Here is a 23,369-nt window from a genome sequence, read left to right as displayed (position 1 = left end):
CATGGGTGAGCAGCGCATTTGTAATGAGCAGGCTTTAGTGGGGTTTGTCTCCCGGTGGGGTCAGGTGTGATACCAGATTGGAAGCAGAGATACCCTTTCCACTCAGCTGACTCCTCTGATCCTTTGAGATGATGTCTGTAAGGAAGAGGCTGTAAAGGATTTAGTTTTATTAAGTGTGTGAGGTCTTACCTCACACAGAGAATCAGCATGGCTTAAGTGTGTCTGGAGCCGGACCACAGGCAGGTATGGATTGATATGTAGGCATGAAGTCTATGTTGTTTTATGAGATATCACTCGTTCAAATTTCAAACTGGTTCAAAATTCCTCTAAGCACCATTTTTGATCAGATAGAATCAGTTAAGTTGTCACCATTTTTATTTAACTTCTATGTAGAAATTAGAATTGTTGTGGAATAAGCTCAGTAAGTGAAGAGAAATAAAACTCAGTACTTCGCAAACCAGCTCCTCCCCGCTCCAGTCTGCTGCGGTTAATGTCAAAAGGACTTCACCCATCAGTCGTTCAAGGAGAGTGATAAAAGATATTATAGCCTTTTATAGGATGAAAAACTTTGGTTTTCACTCACGTTTCTCTTCATAAATTCATGCTGTGAAAAAAAATAAAATAAACGAGTAAACCCAAAGGCCTGTATCTCACAATAAGCATCCATTGAATATTATTTCTTTTTAATACAACGTTACTGCAAAAGTCACAGATATTCAAAACTCCATGAAAAAAAAGAAAGCAAACTTCAAAGAAAGAACTTCAGTGCCTTAACATCTTACAGAGTTGTCAGATGTCTCTATTACTTTGTTCAGCAAATGAATTTTTGAGTTTAAGAAAAAAATAAGGGAAATTCCATAGCATATATTAGGAAAAAAAGTAATCTAAATAGTGGACAGTGCAATATATATCCTGAGTTTGATGTCTTCCTTGCATAAACAGCTGGACTCTATACTCTTTAAACAAACAACACCTCTAACAAAATTGGTGAACAAGATACCTGCTGAATACCAGCAACATTTTAGACCAGGAAACCAAAGAGCTGAGGAATTGGTGGTTTATCATGTATGTCATGGAACTATAACTGTGTTCTCAAAGTACTACAGATACTAAGTACTTTTTCTCTGAAAAAAAAATGGTTTTGATATGATTAAATGTTTAGCATTATGTTCCATTTACTTCCATATTATGTTTTCTCTATTTATAAATAAAATTCTTTTCTCGCCTTCTTGCCTATCGAAAAAATTCTTACTAAGTCCTGAAAGTCAAGACAGTACTTCATGTCTTTACCAATGAGCTGCATTTTAAAGATTAACACGGTTTGTAGGAGTTCATAAGGCAGTTCACAAGTACCCTTGTTTACATAGCAAATTTGCTACCATAATAACCCTTTAAACCCTAGAAGAGGACAAATTACCTAAGTCTCTTGGTAGGAAGGAGAACAGGGACTGTGGGTAGATTTAATTTCACCTAACATTAACCATCCCAAGTTAGATGTCTCAATTTAACTGGCTGCTTAGCCTTTCTCTTCAGTAAACGGATGGAAAGAGACAGGTACTTCTAGACAGTAATTCATCCCAACTTAAGATACCTTTCCAAGCTAATGGAATAAATTGCCATGCCCATCAGAAGACTTCAGAATATTACTTGGATGTAGAACAAGTTATAAACTTTGGCTTTGTTATTAGAGCATAAACTTTTTTTGTTTTTAGAAATACTGTCAGAATAAAGACACTTGTAATTCTTTTTCCGTGCCATGATTTTTTTCATAATTTTGGAGTGTGACCTTACATTGACCTCTCCTTGACTGACTGAGGAATTCTTTGTGGACTCTCTATGTTCTTGGCTTGTACTGCATACAGTCACTAAGCCCTTCGCCCAAGAATGAGATAATAGTACATATTTCTATGAGCTCTCATGTTGAGCCATACTTAAATTTCCATGTATTCTCCTAAAAATTTTTTTATTGCTTACTGGTATGTTATCTACTGCGTTCAATAGTAGGAATCTTCTGAGAAAACAATTTTCCTGTGAACTGCATATAAAACAGCATCTTTGCACATACAGTACATCATTTGCTCTTCTTTTATCTGTGCCACTTTACTGCTATGAAAAGTACTTTTTTTACTGCTCTCACTGGGATTTGAAGGCAGTCTGATGTTTCATCAGCATTCTTTACATTCAGGATTGGGTCTGACTGTGTGCTTGAAACGTTGCACCTGAATCTACATCAGATTTTTTCCTCTCATACTGACTCCTGTCTGGGCAGCTGTGCGTAGACCACGAGCTTTCCTCACCACTTTTTCCACGATTTCCATCTCAGATACCAAAACTCACACATCCAGTTTCCAGTTTTATTTCATTCAGAAGTACATCTGAATTAAGATAAGAATCTGCTGTGATTCTTATACCTTTCTAAAGTTTTCATCAGAAGTTCATCGGTCTTTTAAAGCAACCGGTGATCACCTGCAGCTGAGTGAGTTTAACCTCTCTTCACAGGTGGGGGAAATGAGAAGAAGGGTCAAGGACATAAGGAACACCTTGGACAAGCAGGTAATTAGTGCAGTGAGACCTAATTAGTTTTTAATAGTTGGGGAGGGGTTTCTGTACTTATGTATGGCTCAGAGGCAGCTTGTACTCAGTAGAAATAAGCTGAGGAAAGTAGAAGGGCTGGATATAAAATTAGCTAAGTGGGAGGGCTTAGGACTTGCTAGAGACCCAGGGGTAGTTGAGAGCTGCTTGGTTTTGATGTTTTCAGTGATGGTGTTAGGGAACTCTGCAAGACCAAAGAGGAAGTTTATGTTCAGGGCTTCTGTTAAGGTGCTAGTTGTGCCAGTAGGAGAGGCCTTAAATATTCTGTGTGTGTGCTGTGCTCCTTTTTTGAAAGAAAGAGTGAAGTGGGAGGTGATTTTAACTGAAGAAAAGGATGTGGCTTAAAGGGCTAAATGCAGCCTGTGTTCTCTCTGGTAAAATACCTTGTGAAAATACAACACGTGGAGGTTTCCTTTGTGACACAAGTTGTATGCAAAAGCTACTCATCCAGCGGAGAGTGTGGTCTAGCTTGTGACCCTGGCAGCTAGGAGTGAAGAGTCATATTCCTAGAGGCAGGTGGTTGTCCAGTTTCTACTGACTGTAGTGAAATAGGAGTGAGAGTGTGTGTGTTTAGAGTTTGTTCATGAATAACTTCTTAAGTCACTTGCCTCAAGTATTTTAACTGTTGAGATGATCAGGGGTTGTGGTCTGGCCTTCAGTTTTTTTTCCTGTTGCCCCTTAGAACCTGAAGAGAAGCTTAGATGAATGTGTTTTCCAGATATTGTGTGCAAGCCTTTGCTCTATAACTTAGTTTGGTTGCCTGGGAATGTGCAAGTGAACTTACTTTTTGATCTGTGAATGGAAGAAGAAAAAATCCTGGAAGGATAGGGGAAATAAATGCTGATCTTAGACCTCTGTTTTCGCTGGGGTTTGGGGGTTTTTTGTTTTGTTTTTATTTTTTTGTTTGTTTGTGGTTTGTTTTTTTTTTAAGTGCCTACTTAATCAAATTGGAAAATGGAGGTCAGTTTATAAATACTTCTGAAGCTCTAGTCCCTTCTTGTTTGTAAAGTTAAAAAAAATAATCATCTTCTGCCTTTGTCTTTGGAGGTATTTGTCTGCTGGGTGTCTGTTCTGGAAAGGATTTGCCTGTTTCTCTGTAATATTGCAGTACCGTTTCTCTGTGGGATATTTATCTTTTGGATGTCCTTGAAACTGAGATGGAAGAGTTCAAAAGAGTGATTGCTGTAAAGGAAATGTACCTACTAAAGGTAACAGGTATTGGAGTAAGTAATGAAACCCAAGACTGGTATTTATGAGTTGAGACAGAAGGAATATGGAGTTTTATTGGACGATACTAAAGGCAGACATATATTACATATATATTAATTAAGAAAGATGTGCAGTGCTTGTGGAAAGGCATCTTTCTGGCAAACAACTTCCAGATGCTTCTAGAAAATACTCCAGCTATCTCATTATTCAACTTGTTGTTTATAGATTGACCAGTCATTCTCCTGAAGCAGATGGAGATAGTTTTCGTAAGTGTTTATAAAGCTGAAATCAGCATTGTGTGCATTTTGTCTTTTCTGAAGTTTCTGTCAAAAGAAAGTATTATTCTGTGGCATGGTGTATCTGTAGCCTGTCCTTCTGAGGGTGTCTAGGAGAAGCTAAATACACTATACAGTAATGCTATTAATTAAATTTGTAAAATAACTGCTTTTTGATAGAGTAACACTTAAGCACAATTACAGCAGTGGCTGTTTCTCATTAGTGGGAATGACATACCAGCTTTAGAATATGTAATGATGTATAAGCCCTAGTGGTTATAATTGGCATAGAAATGTACTATATCCTTGGGTGTTAAAAGCCATAAGCTATTTATTTTCATACTTACAAAGAGTGTACTACATTGTGGTATTATTCTCACATGGATTGTCATACTTGCATTTTTTTAGTAGAATTTATGTCCATGTGGTTCAAATATGAATCTGTCCCCCTTTTAGCATCCTGCTGATGACATAATGTACTGATAAATTAGTATCTCATGTCCGTATCGTGAGCCTGTTTGAATTCAGATCACATGAGAAAGAAACTCAAACCTACCTGGTCTTTCTAATATGGATAGTCTTGCTGTCATGAGGGTTTTGTAATACCTGAGCTTATACAATATGATAATGATACGCTTGCGAGAAATTTGACTATTGGCTACTGCCTGGTGTTTTAGGTTTTTTTTGAAATATCAAATTCACATAAGTGAGAGGTGGATTTGGAGACACTGTATTATGAAAGGCTCTGGCCTAAACTAGGAGTAAATGGTGTTGAAGTTGATGATATAAAATAATTTTGAAACCAGGGGTAACGTGTAATAAAATAATTGGTGGAGTTCTACTAGACTCGATATTGCATTGACTCTTGCAATATCAAAGGCACTTTGATTATAAGGTCTATATGGGACACACATGAGATGGAAATATGACACAGATGTGAAAGTATATGATGTGGTCTTTTTCTTAGTGTTTCAGGAAAAAAAATTAGAGAAATGGGTGAGAAAAGTATAGGGATAAATCATAAAAACTTCTTGTTAAATATATAATCTATTACCTGTTGCTGAAATACCTAAGTTTCATTTTTGGGTAAGGTACAGTGATTCTGAAAGAACAATTTTGCTGTATTTTCTCTTGGCACCCTTCCTTCAAGCCTCCTGACCCATAGGAAACACCACTTGTGGTCAATGGCTCAATGTCCAAGTGCAGAACAGTGACAACTCTTTGAGAGTGACCTTATAGCCAATTCTTTATTCACTGGGCAGTCCATCTGTTAAATCCATGTCTCTCCAATTTAGAGACAAGGATGTCATGTGAGACAACATCAAACCCTTTGCAGAAGTCCAAGTAGATAATGTCAGTTGCTCTTCCCTTTGGAATATGTTTGCTTAATCTGAGGAAGTTACCTGGCTGATGGGTAGCGCTTTGCAGCCCCAGTTTAGCATTTAAATTTGTGGTCTAGGTGACATGTTAAAATTAAGGTGAAAATCAAGGTTCTGAGGTTCAAGGCTGAACAGATCATTGCTTGCAAATTCAGCAAACTTTCATCTCTGATTTTAATGCTGCTGTATCATATTTGTGGTTTCTGGAGGGTTTTGTTAGGGTTTTTTTTTACTATAGGCACTTACATGGTTGACACTGGTGAACTCTACTGTGTGTATGACAGACATTTTGGTGAATATTTAACGTGCCTTTCTTTTATTTTGCAGAGATCTACAGCCAACAAGACTTCTGGTGCTCCTTCCTACAGCAGATGGTCCAGTTCGCAGCCCCATCAGGTAATATGACCTTGTCAAAACGGATAAGAAGTTCAGGTTGACACATGCTTCCTTTTAAAATGAATCTATGAGAGGATCAGAGAGTGTTATCTACCTGCAACAGCCCAGCTAGGTCATGCTGATCTCTGAGGCTGTTGCAGGATATCCTGTGGCAGACTGTTAGATGCAGTTCCTGCTCATGGAGGGACTTCTATAGCTGTGCCTCCTCTAGTGGAGTGGTGCCCCTTGTGGTTTGTCAGGGATGGTAGTTATGGCTGCATATCCCTATTCTTTGCATCTTGTCCCTTAAGTTAGAAGTGTGCGTGTTTGATGCTCTTTGGCAACACATGAAGTCATGTTCTCTCATGCCAGCCTTTTCCCCCCACGCCATTGTTTTTTGTCCTACTTAAAATAACCGGGTTGTGAAGTGGTTACAATGGTCAAAATTTTCAGGAAAACTTGTTGTGAACCCGAACTGAAGCTAGAAAGCTGTTCAGTGATAGCCAGAAAGCAATATTACTGGTAATGATTCTTTATAAGAATCTGAATGGTATTCAGGGTTTCTGTTAGTTTATCAAAACCAAAGGAATTTTTTTGACTGTAGACAAGGACATGGCTTGCTTTGCCATTAAAGAACAATGTATTTCAACTAAAGCAACTTTGTCTTTAAAAACTCTTCAGGTGTTTGTTCAGTAATGATTGTATTGACATTGCTTTCCTCCAACCTCTACTTTTGTTTTTCTCCTGCCACTTTCTACCTTCACTTCTTTTTAAAGAAAGACCTGAACAACCCACAAAACCCAAAAACATCACCCTCCCTTGACACTATGAAAAACTTAAATTATTCTGGTGAGTTAACCCTTGATCTGACATGCTGGATTTTCGTTTTGAAGGATACATATGCACTAAGGGAGGAAACTTCCAATAAGTTGATATTTGGCCTCAAAAACTAAAGCCAGAGAAACCATGAATTTAATTTGTATTCAAATTAGGATGGGGAAAAAAAAAGGTGGCTAAATGCTTCCTGGGCTGTTAGCTACCTATTTCACGACCCTTCTAGTGTTAATAGTTCTGTTTCCACGAAGTACTGTGAGAGTTTTGTTCTTCCTGTTCATACAAAAGTATAGTTTTTTGCTTGCAAAGGTTGCTATGTTTTCTTTCACCTTTTAAACACGGAATTTTTACTCTTGGGGGGAAGAATGAAGAATATGTAGACAAAAGGTTAATTCGTTTCAGTGGTTATTGCTTACCCCATCCTAGGGCATCAGACAGGGAGCAAGAAAAAGTTCATGGAGTATCCCTAACATGTACAAGGACTGTTCCCCTCTTCCTGTGTGTCTGCAGTTGCATGGGAGTTAGTGGGAGGTGCATTCCTATGTCAGGAGGAGATCATCCTAACAAATCATATGAAGTGCACCTTATGCTCTACACACTTGATTTCCTTTTTGAGGAGGAAAGGGAAGATAAGTGCATAATAAAGATTGTTTGTAGTGTTACAACCCTGTCAAACCAGGAGCAGAGTTAGGGGATTAACTACCAGGAATGTTGCTTGAAAGTATGTCTAGACCATCCAGCATCTGCAGGAAAAAGGTTGTTCTAATGTATTAAAGCATGCCTGTAGTAATTTTCCTCCACCGATGTTGTACCCCTTATATTTTAATCTCATCTTCCTTTGTCATTTACGTTCTAATCTTTTCTTTTTCATCCTTGTTTATTGTAAGCTTTTGTCTGCTGTGTTTTGGGTTTAATAAGCCTATAAACTTGCCTCATGGATATTACAAATGCCAGTACCAACTGTGAGGATGTGTAGCCATGCTGTGGTTCAGTTTGGGAGACCTGAATACTGCTGTGCACTCTCATGAGCTGAGTAACAAAATATTTGTATTGGATCAGAGATTTGTATTCAGCCTTGCAACTTGTCAGCATCTATATATAGTTTATTTAAAATTATTTTTTTTTTTAAGATGGCTTTCCAGGAAAGAAAAAGATCAAAGTTCAAATTCATATTGCCTGCATTTTCTTGAGTCTCATGCAGTGAACCCAGTGAAGGCTTTTCCACATGCATCTTATGAGAATCCACACAGAAATTTAATAGAACTACATGGCTGAGACCTTTGATGCAGCTAAGAAATGTTAAAAGTTAAATTGATTCCCTCCTTCCCTCACCCAAGTTTTCTTTTTTTATTTCCACAATCTATGTGAAGTTGGAAGGTCCATTGGGTGAGAGATTTGAAAGGGGTTCTGCAGGTGGGGTCAATGAGTCACGGAAAATAACATATTTTTCCCTGACTTATTTTGCTTTGTGCTACCCAGACATGCTTATATTTTGTGTTGGATAAGCTGAAGCGTATTTATCTATCTCAAATATGCTATCTGGGGAAGGTTTTTAATAAGTTTCTATTAACTCACCGCTCTCATGGACACGTGGAATTTGTATGCTTAGGTTTTTTTTTATGTGAAGCTGCTCAGAGAATGGTGGTTTGTTTGTTTGGTTGGTTTTTTTCCCCTTAAGCCTGGGAAAATGTCTTGTTGCAGGGGAGGCATCTTTAAAACTTGATTTAAGGGTTCCTTCTGACTGCTCTGGGAAAGAGGCATTAGTACCTTCTTGAAGCTAGTTTTGTTTTGTTTTTTGTTTTTTTCAAGCATTCCACTTTCTCAGTGTCAGAATAAGAAGCCAATAGTCTAAAAGGTTGATCTTTTTTGAAGTCAAGGAATTAGTCTATTGAATTAAAGGACTTGAGGGGTGGGCAGGAAAGCCAAACCAAACTCAAGCTTCTGAACTGACATTCACGGAGCTATGTTGGATCTTGCTGCCCTCAGATGCACTAAACTGGCTTGAAGGATGGGATCAAGGAGCAAATAGGCGCTAATGAGCCAAAATTGCCTACAGTACTGTGCTTGGCTAGTGGCACTGCTTGATGTGTGAAGTCTGTGGCAATTTTGTGAGAAGCTCTGAAGTGAACTTAGTCCTTCTGTGGTACTCTGAAGGCTGTGTGTGCTTCCTCAAGTATAACTGGCTCTTACTATTGATGAAAATGAATAAGGAAGTGGCATTTTATCAAGCATGATGTTGGAGCTGATTTATAACATGATGCTGCTTTTGCTGAGCGGGATGACAACCAAGGAAAAACTTCTTAAAGTTGTGTGGGACAGTCTGTCTGACATCAGGAATCACAGGCACACAGGCAGGCTGGGACACAAGGCACTTGGCATTGCAGCTTGGCTGTCCCTAGAAGCAGTTTTAACATGAACAATTCACTCATTACTGGTAATGACTTGAGAACTATGTGCTAGGAACTACTGGGGTCATATAGTAAAAATGAAGAAAAAAACCCTATTTCTTCCTTAGAAGAAACAGATGAAACACAGTATTTCAGATGCCAATTTAAGGCTGAGGCGTTGAAGGAAACTATAGGTGAAGTGTCCTAAGAGGAAGAATAACAAGACAATGATCCTTCTAATTTGCTATGTGCTAACTGTTGATGAGGCAAAAAGTGGTTAAAACCTAATCAGATCTCAGAAATAAATTCACCTTATATGCAAGCAGAAGACAGTGATAGGCTGTCTTTTCTTGCTTATGAGCACACTGGGGAACTGGTGAAATCTGACAATTCGTTTCGTCTTTACTGTTGGCTGGTGTCTTAGTGGCAATATTCCAGGTCTCTTGCACAACAGTTGTTAGCAAGGGTATCTTTAGAAATGCTTAGATTATATTGCATTCTAGAAATATATGAATACATCTTTAATATTAGGTGCTAAATGAGCCTGCAGAATAGTTGGTGTGTATTAAATGCCATTAAAAATAATATAGAACATTTCAGCATTTCCTCCCTCTCCATATCTATTAGCGAGACATTAGCTTATGAGCTAATGAAGTGAAAATGCAGAAAGTGAAACGGTGTCCAATGGGCCACAGGACAGGTGGACTCTCAGCTGAACTTCCATAAAGTTTCTCTGTCTGGTTCCACTGCTGCTTTGTTACACAGTTATTGCTCTGGCTTTCTGGTTGTGGTAACGCAAGCTCTTTGCTTTCTTGCCGGTCTGTTACTGAACTTGGCATCAATGCCCTGAGGTCAGAATGATGTTTTTTCTTCAATATCCTGCTCTTTAAACATAGAGATGAGTACTGTATTTTAGTATGCAGTGGTTAATGGTTTCTTAGAGGAATCTGAACAGACAGTGGATGTTGACAAACATACAGTGTAGTATCTAAATTTTAAACAGATCTTCTAGCATTCCATGTGATAGTTTCACAGCTTCTTTGTGATTGAGATGATGGAAATACCAGTGAACCAGACAAGAAGACAGAAGCTAGGAAGGATGATATTCCAGCTTTACTGTGGCAGCTGTTTCATTGAATTCCAGGTCAGAGACTTCAAATATCTCTCTTGCTTCCTCCCTGTTATGTGTGTGTGTGTCCCTGCTTTCCCCTTGCCTTATTTTTGCCCTTGTGTTCTTCCTGTATATGTGTTGGAACAGTAATGTGTTGATAAGCAGATAATTAGACAGGTGTCAGTTTAGTAGTCTATTTCACAGTGCATAAGGTCAAATGAACCTTCTGATTAATTGTGCAGCATGAGAGTAGAGCATTTATTTAGTTTTAAAAAGCTACTCCAGGTATGGCTGCTGGTAGCAGTTGAGATTATTACAGCCTGCTTGTATCCAAAATAAGACACCTGCAGATGAAATTCATCACTTCTTAATGCAGGGAGATGGGTAATGGTGAGTTTCCTTTATGTGATCTGGCATGTCACCTGAACACAAAGATAATTGGACCACCTGTTAGCAGTGGCTCAGAAGATCCATTCCTGTGGAATGACTTTTCTTCTAAACTGGTTCGAGATACTTAATTCTAAATACTAAATAAAGAGTAAGGAATAGTCATGTATTCAGCTCTTTAGAATCTTATTTGTTTGTTTTCCCTTCAGTGCTTCAAGTCTGACTTGCAAAAAGTCAGTATTGAGAAAGTCACTGTCTCCCTGATGACTCAGCTGTTTGCTTTTCTGCTGAGTGCTGCACACTGTGGCAGTAAACTTTAGGTTATGTGCCTGTCCACTAGAAAACATACTGAGAACACCAACAATTTTCCCAGAAGCCACTGAACAGCTGTCAAAGGGCAACAGCGTTCCTTCACTCTTGACCTAGGTTTGAGCTGTACCAGTTTGCTCATTTAAATGAGAGTTACTTAGTCCAGCTAGTAGGGTAAAACGTTATTATAAAGGTCAAATGAGATCTGATGACTTTCCAAAGGCAAACTAGACAACCCAAGGCACAGAAATATGTTACTGCTTCCTGACACTTGGCATATAACCAAAAAACCTAGCAAAATTCAATGAGCTTAATTAGAGTTAATAAGGGAAATTTGTCAGTTTTCTAATAAACTGAATAAAAAAACCCCTAAATACCTCCTTTCCATAATACATCTTTTCAGAACTGTACATACCTCTATACCATACATCCTCATAGTTGTACAACATTTGAACTTGGTTCTTGTTGCATTTTAATCCTAGTTACATTTGGATAAGCATGTGGAAAAAATCAAATATGCAATGAAAGAAGCTGAATTTTTTTGACATGTCAAACTGAATTCCAACAAGCCTCTTTTAGGCTTACCTTAGATAATTCATTAAGTTTGAGGCAGTGCCTTATGGAAACAAATTTAACTAGTTGAACACTTGTTGCAAGGCATGATGTATAAAAGAGTAATTGTACTTTTAAGTTCACTGAAGGATTGGAAAGTTCAAATGTCTGTGGTCAGTACTCCAAATCTGCTGTCTTTATTACACCCACAGTATATGCTGTGTTATGCACATTATAGCCTTTGTAGTAGGTCAGTCTTTATTAATAGTAGACAAAATATTAGACAGCCTTTTTTTGTGTCTCACTTCTCGTAGCGCTTGTTAATCTCTTCTGCTAGAGCTTGGTGGTTTCTTCCAGTCAGTTGGAAACCTGGTCTTAAAGGCTCTGCTTGACTCATAGTTGGATGTTTCCTCAGTAAAATCTGCCAGCTGCTGCTTCTACTTTGATGCTTTTGGTAGGCCATCATATGGGAAGATTGAACATGGCATCTCTTTTTGAAAGCAACAGGAATCTGTAGCCTGCTCTGACAAGCCCAACTTCACAAAGGTCAGTGGCAAGGGCAGAGCAGACCTGTTAATCTCAGGGGCTGATCTGCAAGTAACAGGAGAGCAGGGCACACTGAGTTGGCTACTCAGCTAAATGCACTGGTACAGCAAGGTGCGTAAGCTATTTTTATTGTCTGAAGATAACTCAGCCAAATGAGACTCATGAGTGGTTGTATCTGATGCCAAGCAAAGTACAGCATAAACTTAGCTTTGAAAAGCTAAGGCTTTTGTAAACGAATTAAGAAGGGAAACTAGAAAAGGAAACTGATTTCTTCTGGTCAGTGGCAGAATATGAGTAAATGTAAATGTATGTAGTGTTATTCAAAGGTTGCTCATCCAAATATACCACCTGTTGTCTTTGCAAAATCACCAAGCAGCCTGCTGAATTGAACATAAAGCTGTTTTGTAAGCTGCAAGCAGGATGAGACCCTGTGCCTGGAGGGAAGCAATGGAGTTGATAAGGTTCAACCCCGTGCTTTCTCTTGCTACTTGTGGAGAAACACTTTGTATCTGATACCATCAGTCTTCAGCCTGCTATGTTAGTAGTTTTGTATCTTTAGAAAGAACCCAAAACCTGTACTCAAAAGCAGGGCTTATGCTTTCTGGGTAAGTGTAAATGACAAAATGCAGTTCTTCTGCAATCTATGTACCTGGTACCTCTAGGCCACTTTGTGGGTTGGAGATATACATATCCCTCACCAAGTGTGAGATTTGGGCATTAGTTACCAATACACAACAATTGCATGAGTCTAGTATTACAATACTTAAAAGTCTGGAGAGTGCATGCTTTCCAGAAGGTATGATGGTAAGTCTTGGTAAAACAATTGTGTTAAATTTCCTCTGATTATGGTATATAAATGCTAAACTTTAGGTGTAATGGTTATGGAAAAATAAGAGGACTCTTCTACAGGTGTGAGGAAAAATAGAACACATTTCCTTTCTCATCATTACTCAGTCAGATACCATTGGTATTGTGTTGCATTTTCAAGTTCAGAAGATTCCATCTATAATTTTACTAATCTTAAAATCAGCATGCAGGGAAAAAATACTATTGTTCAAAGTGATAATTCTAAACAGCTGCCATAGTTGAATTTTTTTTCTAGACCAGCAGACTTTTTACTCTGTTCATTTGTTATGTAATTACTTTTGATGACGAAGACCAAGTGAGTGTATTATGCTAAGTGTCTGCTCCATGTGCTCAGGTTTGCCTAGAGAAATATGTGTGCTGGAGATGAGGGAAACTATCAGCATTTGTAATGATTTCCATAGATGTAAAACATTCCTAAAAGCTATCTGTCAAATGCATTTATGCTGTCTCTCAGAACTAATTTTTTCTAGAAGTAGAATTTAATAAGATTTAAAAAGACTGAAAACTGTTTGGTTCTACAAAGTTTTTAACCAATAAAGACAAAGTTCTTCCTGTGTCACACATTGTATTGCCACTGAAAATGCCCTACCCCCTTTGGAAACCTCACTTCTAAACTGCAGAGTCAATTTGTTGAGTATCTCAACCTTCTTGTTATCTGTTGTTATGAGTTTACTAGTGTTGTTTATTGGAGGGATACACCTTTGTCCATCGTTTTTTGGTTAACAGACCAGTAGAAGCCCTTCTTGTTATTCTTCGTGTCCTTTGACATGAAGGTTCAGTTCCAGCTTTGCCTCGGCCTTTCTCACCCTATCCCTACACAACTGTACTTCATCTCTATACTCTCCCCAGGTTACCTGTCCTTGTTTCCACTGTGCATTTGCTTCTTTCCCCTTTAGTTTGATCAGCAGTTCGCTACTGAGCGTTCCTTGCCTGATTTCTTGCTTCTGGGGATTGCTAGCTTTGCCACTCTGTGGAAGACTTCCTTAAAGATCTGCCAGCTCTGTTCTACTCTCCTGCCCCTGGGGGTACTCTCCAAGGGGTTCCTACTGACTATCTCCTTGAAGAGATGGAAGTTTGCTTTCCTAAAGTTCAGGGGTCTAACTTTACTCTTTACCTGACCCATATCCCTCAGGACTGCAAACTCCAGCAATGCACAAGCACTGCAGCCCAGGCTGCCTCCCATTTTGATGTCCCCAATTAGCTTGCTTACGTTGGCGATGTTATGGATTTCCTAACACTGAGACAAAAGGCTCAGTTATTGGTGTCTGTGCTTTTTCAAGAATGAGGCTCAACCTTCCTTCCTGTGCAGACTTTCTGGTTAAGAGATGAGCTCACCCCAGAGCTCAAGGAATAATTCAGTTAAAGTCAGCTGCCAGACGTGTGTACATTCACTATCAGGCTTAATTAATTTTGTTGTTCACACAGCTACACAGTTGAATTCTACCAAAATTCTGTAGTGGATTGATTGAATTCAGAACTCTTTAAATCTGTGAGTCTTTTAAGGAAACTATCTCCTTACTGCATCCAGCAACATTATTCTTGACTTCTTGACTCTTCCCAAGGTTCAGATCTTGTCAGATAAACTTCAGATAATACTGTTTGAAGCTAAACATAATCTTACAGTAGGGTCTTTTCATTACATTTTCTGTAGTATCCCTGAAGTGTGCGTGTTGACTGATAGCAAAGATTGACAAAGGATTTTATACACAAACATCTTGCCCCATGTACTATTAAATATGTCATTTGATATCTTCTATTGTAGACTTCTTGGTTTTGACTTTGCTATGACATCTTTTCAAAAGAAAAAGAAGCTGCCAATGGATGATGTTTTAACACTTGTCAGCAATTTGTCATGATTCTTCTTACTTAGATTTAATTGTTCTTCGAATGAACAGTTCATATAGATTTTTTTTAAAAAATTCTGTTTTCTTGTTAATGCAATCAATTTGATGCAAAAGGTAGTTAGTATGATAATTGCAGCCTACATGCATACTACTGTGTCCCCCCCAGCTTTTTTCAGTGTCCCAATATTTTTAGAGATTGGAAGATAGGTGGGAGCAGGAGAGTTTAAGTTATTTTTAGGAGACTTTTGCCCCCTTGTACTAGTATTTATAAGTAACAGATGGACTCTGCTCTTTGTGCCTCTCATCTTTCATATTCCTGAAGCCCTACACCTGGAAAGGAAATGCAACCAAGAGACACGGCTGGATCCGCCATCAGCTGCACTAACAAAGGGATTGATGATTTTCCAGAGCAAACATTAGCTGATGGGTAGGGGCTAACCTTCAGAGAAGAAACAGCTGGCACTTAGCTATGACTGGGGTTGGGGGCACGCCTAGGGAAGATGGTCAGATCAGGGCTGGTAGTACAGAACTCTTTCTCTGCCTTTCTAAACAAGGTCCTGACAAAAACTTCTTTAAAAACCTTTCACCTTTCCTATCTTTCACATGAAAGAGAACAAAGCTGGCTGACAGATTGTTTTAATAATCTAAATGATGATCGTTCTGTTTGATAATTAACCATGCAAGTCTGGAAGAAACAACTGGTGGATCAACAAAAATAAATCTGCAGGCTATGTTTGGGGGAATAGCTAAAAAAGCTGATTTGGTTATAAAGATAGGTTATGCTTTGTAATGAGAACGCATTTTGCTGCAACTGTCATAGCAACTTTAGAGCTTCTTTACATAGTCTAATTTAAAATGTATTTACCCTGTAGCAATGAAATTGCAATCTATGTATGAATCATAAAAGCTGGAGATGGAAAATACCTCTTGAACATATGGACCAGTTCCTCAACCGTTACAATTCAGTTTAACTCAAAGTCAGAGAACAGATATTCTCTGTCTTCAAAGTCAATCTATTTGTCCCAGGTTTTCTGAATGTCGCTCTTTCTAGGGTCTCTTTGTCTGATCTCAGAGCTGGTCTTAGCTAAGAAGCTTTTGTTAATCTGAGATCTCAGTGTTTCAGTTTTATGTCAAGATTTACTTCAACAGCTTGTGAGCTCTACTGTCTACTGCATGGTTCTACAGAAGCTGTAGTCATTGAACACTGGTAAAATTTAGTTATATCAGGATGCTTTCTAGTCCTTATATTTCAGGGTACAGATTAGTTGCCTGATGAGTTTGGATCTTAATTGTGTGAGTGGTCCTTTTTGGTTCCATCAAACTGTAATCAGGAAATGACAGCTTTCTTTTTTTTTTCCCCATTCTCTATTAACAGTGACTTTGTTATTCACTTGTTAATGCTAAGCATTGGTGGAAGTTATCTGAAACACAGGAACGTGGTGCAAGAAAGAAAACGAGACTTTTGTATTGATGATTTAATTCAGTGTAAGGTTCAGGATGCTGGTTCTCCCAGCATGTTTAGAGACACAGGTGTCATTCTGACGACAAACTTTTAGACTCAAACGAAGATTCTTTGAGACTTTCTTGATGTCTTCCTAGCAGAAACTAGTTAACTTCCCCACAGTCACCAAAGCTTGCATTACTCTTATCTTACCCATAATCTTGGACCCTGATGAAGAGTTCTGTTTTCAAGGTCCATGACGATTATCTTCAGTACTCTCTAGCAGTTCTTCCAGTGTCTGAGAACATTTTGTAGAGAGACTGTCACCCTACCTGTGAAGTGGACTATCAGCTGTAACTGGGATTATTTTAATAAACACCAATATTTCACACATCTGGGGGATGGGATTGTTAAAAAAGCCAAGGACCTACAAGTAATTTTTAGTAATACCTCAAAGTTCACTGATGTGGGAGGTCAGGAACTTAATTTCATTTTAAATTAAATATTCAGGTTTTCTAAGAAAGAAACTGAAATAGGGATAATGTAGGCAAAGAACTGGATAAAGCAGTTCTGTATAAGCTTGACTTATTTCTTATTTCCAGTGTATTTCTTGCGTCAGCTGTAGTGGATGTGCAAGGTAATTAATGTGTCAGAGCAAAATTCACACAGGTGTACAAAGTTGAATGAAACCTTCAAAAATAAAAGCTACTAACAAGTTATTGAAAAGGCTGATGTAGTGCCAACAGAAATCCTATAGGCTTCAATGGAAACATAAAATTGTGATCAACGATGTAAGGAAAACTTGTCTCTGACAAAATGAGAAATTTTGTTGGTTTCATTTTCTTTTAAGTGTGAATAGTGCTCAAATGGGGAAAGCACCTGAACTCCAAAGACAGTGCCTTGATAGCTGAGATTGGTTTGAATCCCTCTTCATGCACAGGTTAAAATGTAAATGTTAGTTGGATAGTTTCAAAATTAAGAAGGGAAAACTAGAGTATTGTACAGGTTGAAAGCATGCCCATCAAAAACTTGTGGAGGGAGGTGATAATCTGGAAGAGCATGCTAATGTGTCTTAGACTTAAAGCGCACAAACTTCCATTGTTTACATTTGTGAGCAGCAAAAGTAGTAAGATCATGCTGTGTGCCTCCATAACCATATCTGACTGTAAGGAGTGTGTGTGGGAGAAATTCTTGTTAATCCTCCCAGTGGCTTTTAAATGGACCTCCAAAGACTAGACAAAACTCTAAGCTACTTAGAACAACTGAGCTCTATTTTCTCCTGCAGTACAGTACAGTGCTTGCTTATCCTGTTAAAGATCAAGCTCTGCTTGTATTCATCTAATAGGAGTATATTGAAACTTGCATGGAGTGCGAGCAGGACTTTGATCAATATTGCATGCACTTTATTTGAGGACCTACAGCAGAGGCCCTACACTTAGAAAAACAATTGAAGTGGGTCTTGGGAACACTTGACAGAATATGTAAACAGATGATGTTATGGTCTCAGTGGAAATCTAGCTGTATTGAACTGAAAATAGACCATACAAGGAGAAAATTGTAGAATATTCAGTCCTTGTAGTAGGACACCACATGCAGTAGGCCAACAAGCTCTGTTTGGATTCCTTTGGAAAATAAAACTACAACAAAACTATCTCCCTCAAAGAATGTAGTACGTCTCCATATTACCCTGTGAACTTCTGAAAGAGGAGTTTCTCTGTCTTACTGAGTGAAAGCATATTATGGGTATCTGATAGTAAAAATTAAAAGCATCAAGAAGAGGACATTGCAGGAGTTGTTCATGAGATCTTGCACTTCTTTAAGAGGAAGCGTGAATCCTAGGGTCAATTTACAGTTTGGTGAAATAAATATACTACCCCTGATCTTCTTATATTCTTTGTTTTCCCATGCAATAGGACAATACACATATCAAATTACTATATATTGACAAACTTTGTATTGTAAAGCATTATTTGAGCTAGATATGATTCTGATTGTATGTTTGTGTAACTTTCTAGTGTTGATTTTTATTCAGGAATGTTTTCTCTAACACTTATTTTGAAAAGTAACTAAGGAAAGCTAAGTGAAAATAGCATTACGTTCTGATTTTGTGCCCTTGACTACTTGTTTCAGTCTAGTTCACCAGGCCCGAATTTTTTATCACAGCGCAGTAGTCTGATAACCCTTCATTTCAGTCTGTTATACAACTGACTAAATTGCATGTGAAGTAGAAACATATTTTAAGTTTGCTTTTTGTAAAAGCCAGAGTCTTCTCCTAACTTCTCTTAATCTTGTTTTTTTCTAGGATGTTATTTCCCAAATGCAGCATATGAGAAGTTCTGTAGTTACTAAGAAATAGTGGCTGTACCAGCCTTTGCAGCACAAGTATTAATATGAAATTCTCCTTATAACAACGGTTGTTAAACTGTTGATATATCTGCTTTAGGAAGTATGGGAAAAAATTATAAAAGGCCATGCGTTTTGACTGGGAAGTGTCCATGAACTGAAGTGTTCTCATGTCACAGTTAAGTGGCTACTCTTGTGCCAGAACTGTTTCAGAGTTCCTCATGTTTAAGGTTGTAGTGATTAGTTTTTGTCTTCAGTGATGAAACTTTCTTTAGGGACTTTGTCTCTAATACTTTTTTAAACTCCTTATATACTTTGCCTCATTAGAGTAAGAAGTATCTGCAGAATGAATTTTGAGTATTTCAGTCTTTCTCCCATATTGACCTTAATATGTTCTTTCTCAAGAACTACTCCATTTTGGTCCTGGTATGCAGTAAAACTATCGTTATTGGTTGGACTTGATGAAGAGCCACAAGTAAACTAAACTGAAACCACTAAACTTTCAACTCTGGCTTAGACCTTGTAACTCAGAGTTGTTGAACATGATGCCAGTCTCCCAGATAAATGCTTGAGTCATATGTATTGAACTTGTAACCAGCAAGGGTACTGATTACAAACTCTTCTGTAATTTGGAAGTGACATAAGGAAGGAAGGTGCGTTTACCTGAACTCTGTCAAGCAACTGACAAGCTCTTTGGTAAAAGTGGTGTGTATCCTGCAACATACCTGTATTTCAACATTAAAAGTCTAACTGAAGTCCTTCACTGAAGGTACCTAAAACAAACTGAAAAGTCTGCCAAATCCTCAAAAAAAAAAAAAAAATCTTGTCTGCTGATGTGTGTTCAGCATAATGGTGCTTATCTAACCCTTAGCTCTGAAAGCTGTCACTTTACTAGGGCTCAGAAGACAAGATTGCTCACTCTGGAGCAGTACCACTCCATGCTTGAATGTCTTGTACCTTTTCCTGAAGCAGTTGTTAATCTCAGGACTGGAGGAGTAGAGGACCACTTGAACATTTACTCTGAATAGCTACAGCTGTTCTGTTGTTACTTAAATGTGTGTTATGTGATCCAAAGGTGAAAACTAGTTAGGTTGTAGAGAATAATTTTCCCATGTAGAGCAGGACAGATCTTTCCAGCTTCTGCTGCAGTGGACAATAAACCCATCAGCATGGCATACTGTTTTGTGTCAGTATAACAAAAAGAGAAGTAAGCGTCATGCGGACCAACTCTCAAGCAATTTAAGGCTTTCCACATCAAAGCCAATGATTCCCACAGAATATTTATGAAGGATAAGTGAGATAAAAACATTCAGAAAGTGCTGCAGAGTTTTGGGCTCAGCTTGCTAAGGCCTCTGGATGACTACTGGGACACTGTTCAGCTTGCTTTCCCTTGAGCTGATGCTTCAGAGGTTTGCTGAATAGCCACAAACTTTCCAGTGAGTTTTTCTTGTTTCTTTTTGTCCTGCAACTTCTTGTGGTTTCTCACTCAGTTAAAATATTAGCTGTAATTCTGCTTTTGATGATTTTATAGGAGAGCCAATGCTTCTGTGTTTCAGAACTCACAGATGCATTTGCAACTGAACTAGCTCTGGAAAGAGGCTCATGCCAACGTCTACCACAAGGAGGCAGAAGCATTAATCTTAAAATACTCTTAAACCAGGTCCTTGCTAGTATCTCCAGTTTACTAAAAACCCTCTGTGGAGTATCTATAGCGGCCTCTGATGTATAGAGATGCTGGGGAGAGGAAAATTTTACAGGGGCAAATCCAAAACATCAAACAAGTTCGTGCATAGCGAGGATTTACTTGGTGTTTTGATACGTGGAAAAAATTGTTGTGAAAACGTATCAGCAACAATTAAAAGCAAAGACACACATCCCCCCAGCAGCAGTTACACGACAGTTTCCCATCCCTGCATTTCATAGTTATCACTTTTGGTCGCTTTCCCTTTGTTGAAGGCAACTCTGAAGTCCAAATCAGTGACAGTAACCATTAGCAATTGCAGTAATTGTACTTTTCAAACATGCCTGGCTTCCTGTTCACCTAATAGGTTGCTTCTCAGCTGCTTGCAGATTATTAGAAACACAGCATGGCATATTCTTTTTTCTGGACTACCTTTCTGTGAGGATGTGGGTCTGATTGCACTGTGAGAAAGTCTCTTAGAGGAAAGCATATAGAGAATTCTGAAAAAGCGTGAGTGGTTTAATTGAGTCTGATCCCTTTGCAGCGCTAGTGAATGTGAATGAAATTGCACTTGCATCCAGGTGAACAGAGTATCAAAACTTGACGGTGGTTTGTTGTATGTTTTTATACTTGGTAATGCACGTGAAAGAAAGGAGAAGGAGAGGGTGAAATTGAAAGTGAAAGCTGGTATTTTGTCCTTAATTTGTCCTCCTTTACTTAAGTGTCAAAGCGCATATGGAAGAAAGGTCCCTCTGTTATCTGAAACTACTGCAACTCAAAACGTATCTGGGCAAAATGGAATTTAAGGACATGGTATCATCCATAATGTCAGATGTCCTACCTGTTAGTGTCTGCATCAGGCTTCATCTAACTGACTGTAAATACAGATCCTCTACTGCATGCTTTAGATCACTGTTTCTGTTAATATAAGTTAGTTTGTGTGTTGAAATCCACTTAAAAGAGAAATTTCTTCCTGACTGAAAAACGTTTGTGTAAGGAAAACCTCTCCTGCCTGTGAAGTGATATTACAGTCTATTGTATTAAGATGTATTACAGGGTTATAACTGCAGATCATGACACTTCAAAGGTGCTTTTTGATACTCTTGCAGCAATCAGACGTACAGTCCCAATGTTCCTGTGGCTTAGTGGCTTACAACTGAAGAGGAAGGAAAAAGGCATCTGACACCAGAGATTCATTTCTGTAAAACAGGATATTGTTTTGCTCTCATCCTGAATGCAACCACAAATGCATATTGCTGAGAGCAGGCGTGTGCTCCTCCACTTCTGCTGCAGTGCACGAGCAGAGCCGTGGAGATCCTGGAGTGCAGTGTGCTGTGCTACATGGGGCTTGTAACCTTCATATGCTACAAGCATTCTCTTTATATTTCAATAGCCTATTGAGTGCATGTCTTTACATAGCCCAAGGCTTAAATTTGAGATCACATTATCTAACTTCTACTCTAATTAGTTATTAAGTACACTGGACACTTTCATGTGTTAATTAATATCCACTGAGTCTGTATACAAGGTGATGAGTAAATAAAGCACCAACATATTTACATTCTATCTTAGGTATCATATATATATCAAGGAGTGGTTATGCCTACTTTTAAATGGGGGGAATTTTGATTTTGTTTCTAAATTTATGGAAGATTGGATTGAAATCAATAATACTGTTCCAGTAAAATAGCTTCAATAATGTCCAGTTTCTTACCTAAAGTATTTTCCTCTTCTTACCTATTCAGATTAAATTCAGCTTTTTTAATTATTATTTGCATTTTACTCATTATTAAAAGTTACAAGGGAGATAGTGAAAACAGTTTAAAATCCAGGTTCTCTCCTTTGCTTGCACTTTCTTGTGCTTTCATCATGTGCTTCCAGGCAAAAATAATCTGTGCTATGTGTTGTTCTGCCATAGGCTTTACATATTGGTAAACTTTTCTCCTGTGAGAGATGTGTCAAAACCACTATGAGAAACATAAAATAAATGCTTTATATACATAAGCTGTTTAATGTCCTGTTACAACCAGTAAGATCTATGCTGTGCTACTAATGCAAGTAATTGCTTAACCTTTCTGGCGACTGACCTTTCTTCTGCTGTGTTTAAGAGGGTTGTTCTTGTGCATCTCAGCATTGCACAAACTGCTGTGTGGGTTTGTCAGGTGACAGAGTACGTCTTGCTGTCACACAGGAGCTGCCTTAAACTTGCTTCTTCTCGTATTTCAGCATTTTATCAGTTTCTTAAGTTAAGAATGGCCTGCCACATGTTTTCTTTCTCATGTTGACTAGCCATAACAATTTTAACTGCTATTGAGTTTTGCCATTTGACTGACTTCTATGTTATGGAAATGGTGTGTGACATGCCTGACTTCCCATTTCCAGGTAAATCACACAAAGACAAGGGAGCCCAGTTTACCATAATGATACTTCACATTTTCAGATATCATGGCTGAACAAATGGTCCATTGCCTTGATTACAGTGGTCACTGAGGTAATGTCTGACAGGATTTTTTAGGTCTCAGGTGTCTAGATAATAGTTTGTGATAATGATGTTAGTGTGTGCACTTTTTTTGGTGGTGAAATGGGTGATTTCTACGATGCTTGAAAATCTGATGCATATTTCAGCACGACTGTAGCCTTATTGCTTAAGCTGAATATCCTAATGCACATCACAGCTCTGCATCGAGAACAGTCATGGCCCTGCTGGGGAATGCACTGTATCTTTAGAGCCTCCAGAGAAATGTTTCTATTTCAGAGTGACTCCCACATACTTCTGAGAAACTTTTAAAAAGAATTTTATAGTATACAGCTGAAGTGTTTTGTCTCACTGTGTGTAACACTGAAGTATTTTTCAAAACACCTTGAAAGTAAAAATTCTTGAGTAAAAGTTCCTGAGTATCAAGGGTTTTTTCTGCAATATCTGATTATGCAGGTGCAGTTGACATAAACTTTGCCTTCTTAACTCCACCTCTCCCTCCCTGCCCCCAGCTGTTATCTTGAGGTAGTCTTGAAACTGGTTTGGTTTAACAGTTCATATTCTCATTCTGACACTATACTTTTTTGTTACAAGACTATCTTACAGAAGTTAGCAATATATCCCTTATTCTTTTTTTTTGAATTTGTAGTTGCACTGACAGGCCTTAGCTATAAACAGTCTTCTCTGTCTAATGGTGATATTTCCATGCTAACTTCACTCTCTTGAAGATTATTACAATGGTACAGTGCTACTTCAACTAT

At 38.3% G+C, this 23,369-nt stretch overlaps 1 protein-coding gene across 2 annotated transcripts in view; it reads left to right on the top strand.

Moving 5' to 3' along the window:
- The window catches only part of RBMS3 (RNA binding motif single stranded interacting protein 3), a 705,062-nt gene that overhangs the window by 102,767 nt on the left and 578,926 nt on the right, over nucleotides 1-23,369 (top strand). The window contains exon 3 of one of the 2 annotated variants that reach the window (XM_032683778.1): nucleotides 5,783-5,851. In XM_032683778.1, the coding sequence (XP_032539669.1) occupies nucleotides 5,783-5,851 (69 nt within the window). Of the gene's footprint in view, nucleotides 1-5,782; nucleotides 5,852-23,369 lie in introns of those variants that run through there. The other variant, XM_032683761.1, reaches the window with a different exon arrangement.

The sequence above is a fragment of the Chiroxiphia lanceolata genome, chromosome 1 (genome assembly GCF_009829145.1).
Source record: "Chiroxiphia lanceolata isolate bChiLan1 chromosome 1, bChiLan1.pri, whole genome shotgun sequence".
Classification (NCBI taxonomy): Eukaryota; Metazoa; Chordata; class Aves; order Passeriformes; family Pipridae; genus Chiroxiphia; species Chiroxiphia lanceolata.
This window is presented reverse-complemented; position numbering and strand designations above follow the sequence as displayed.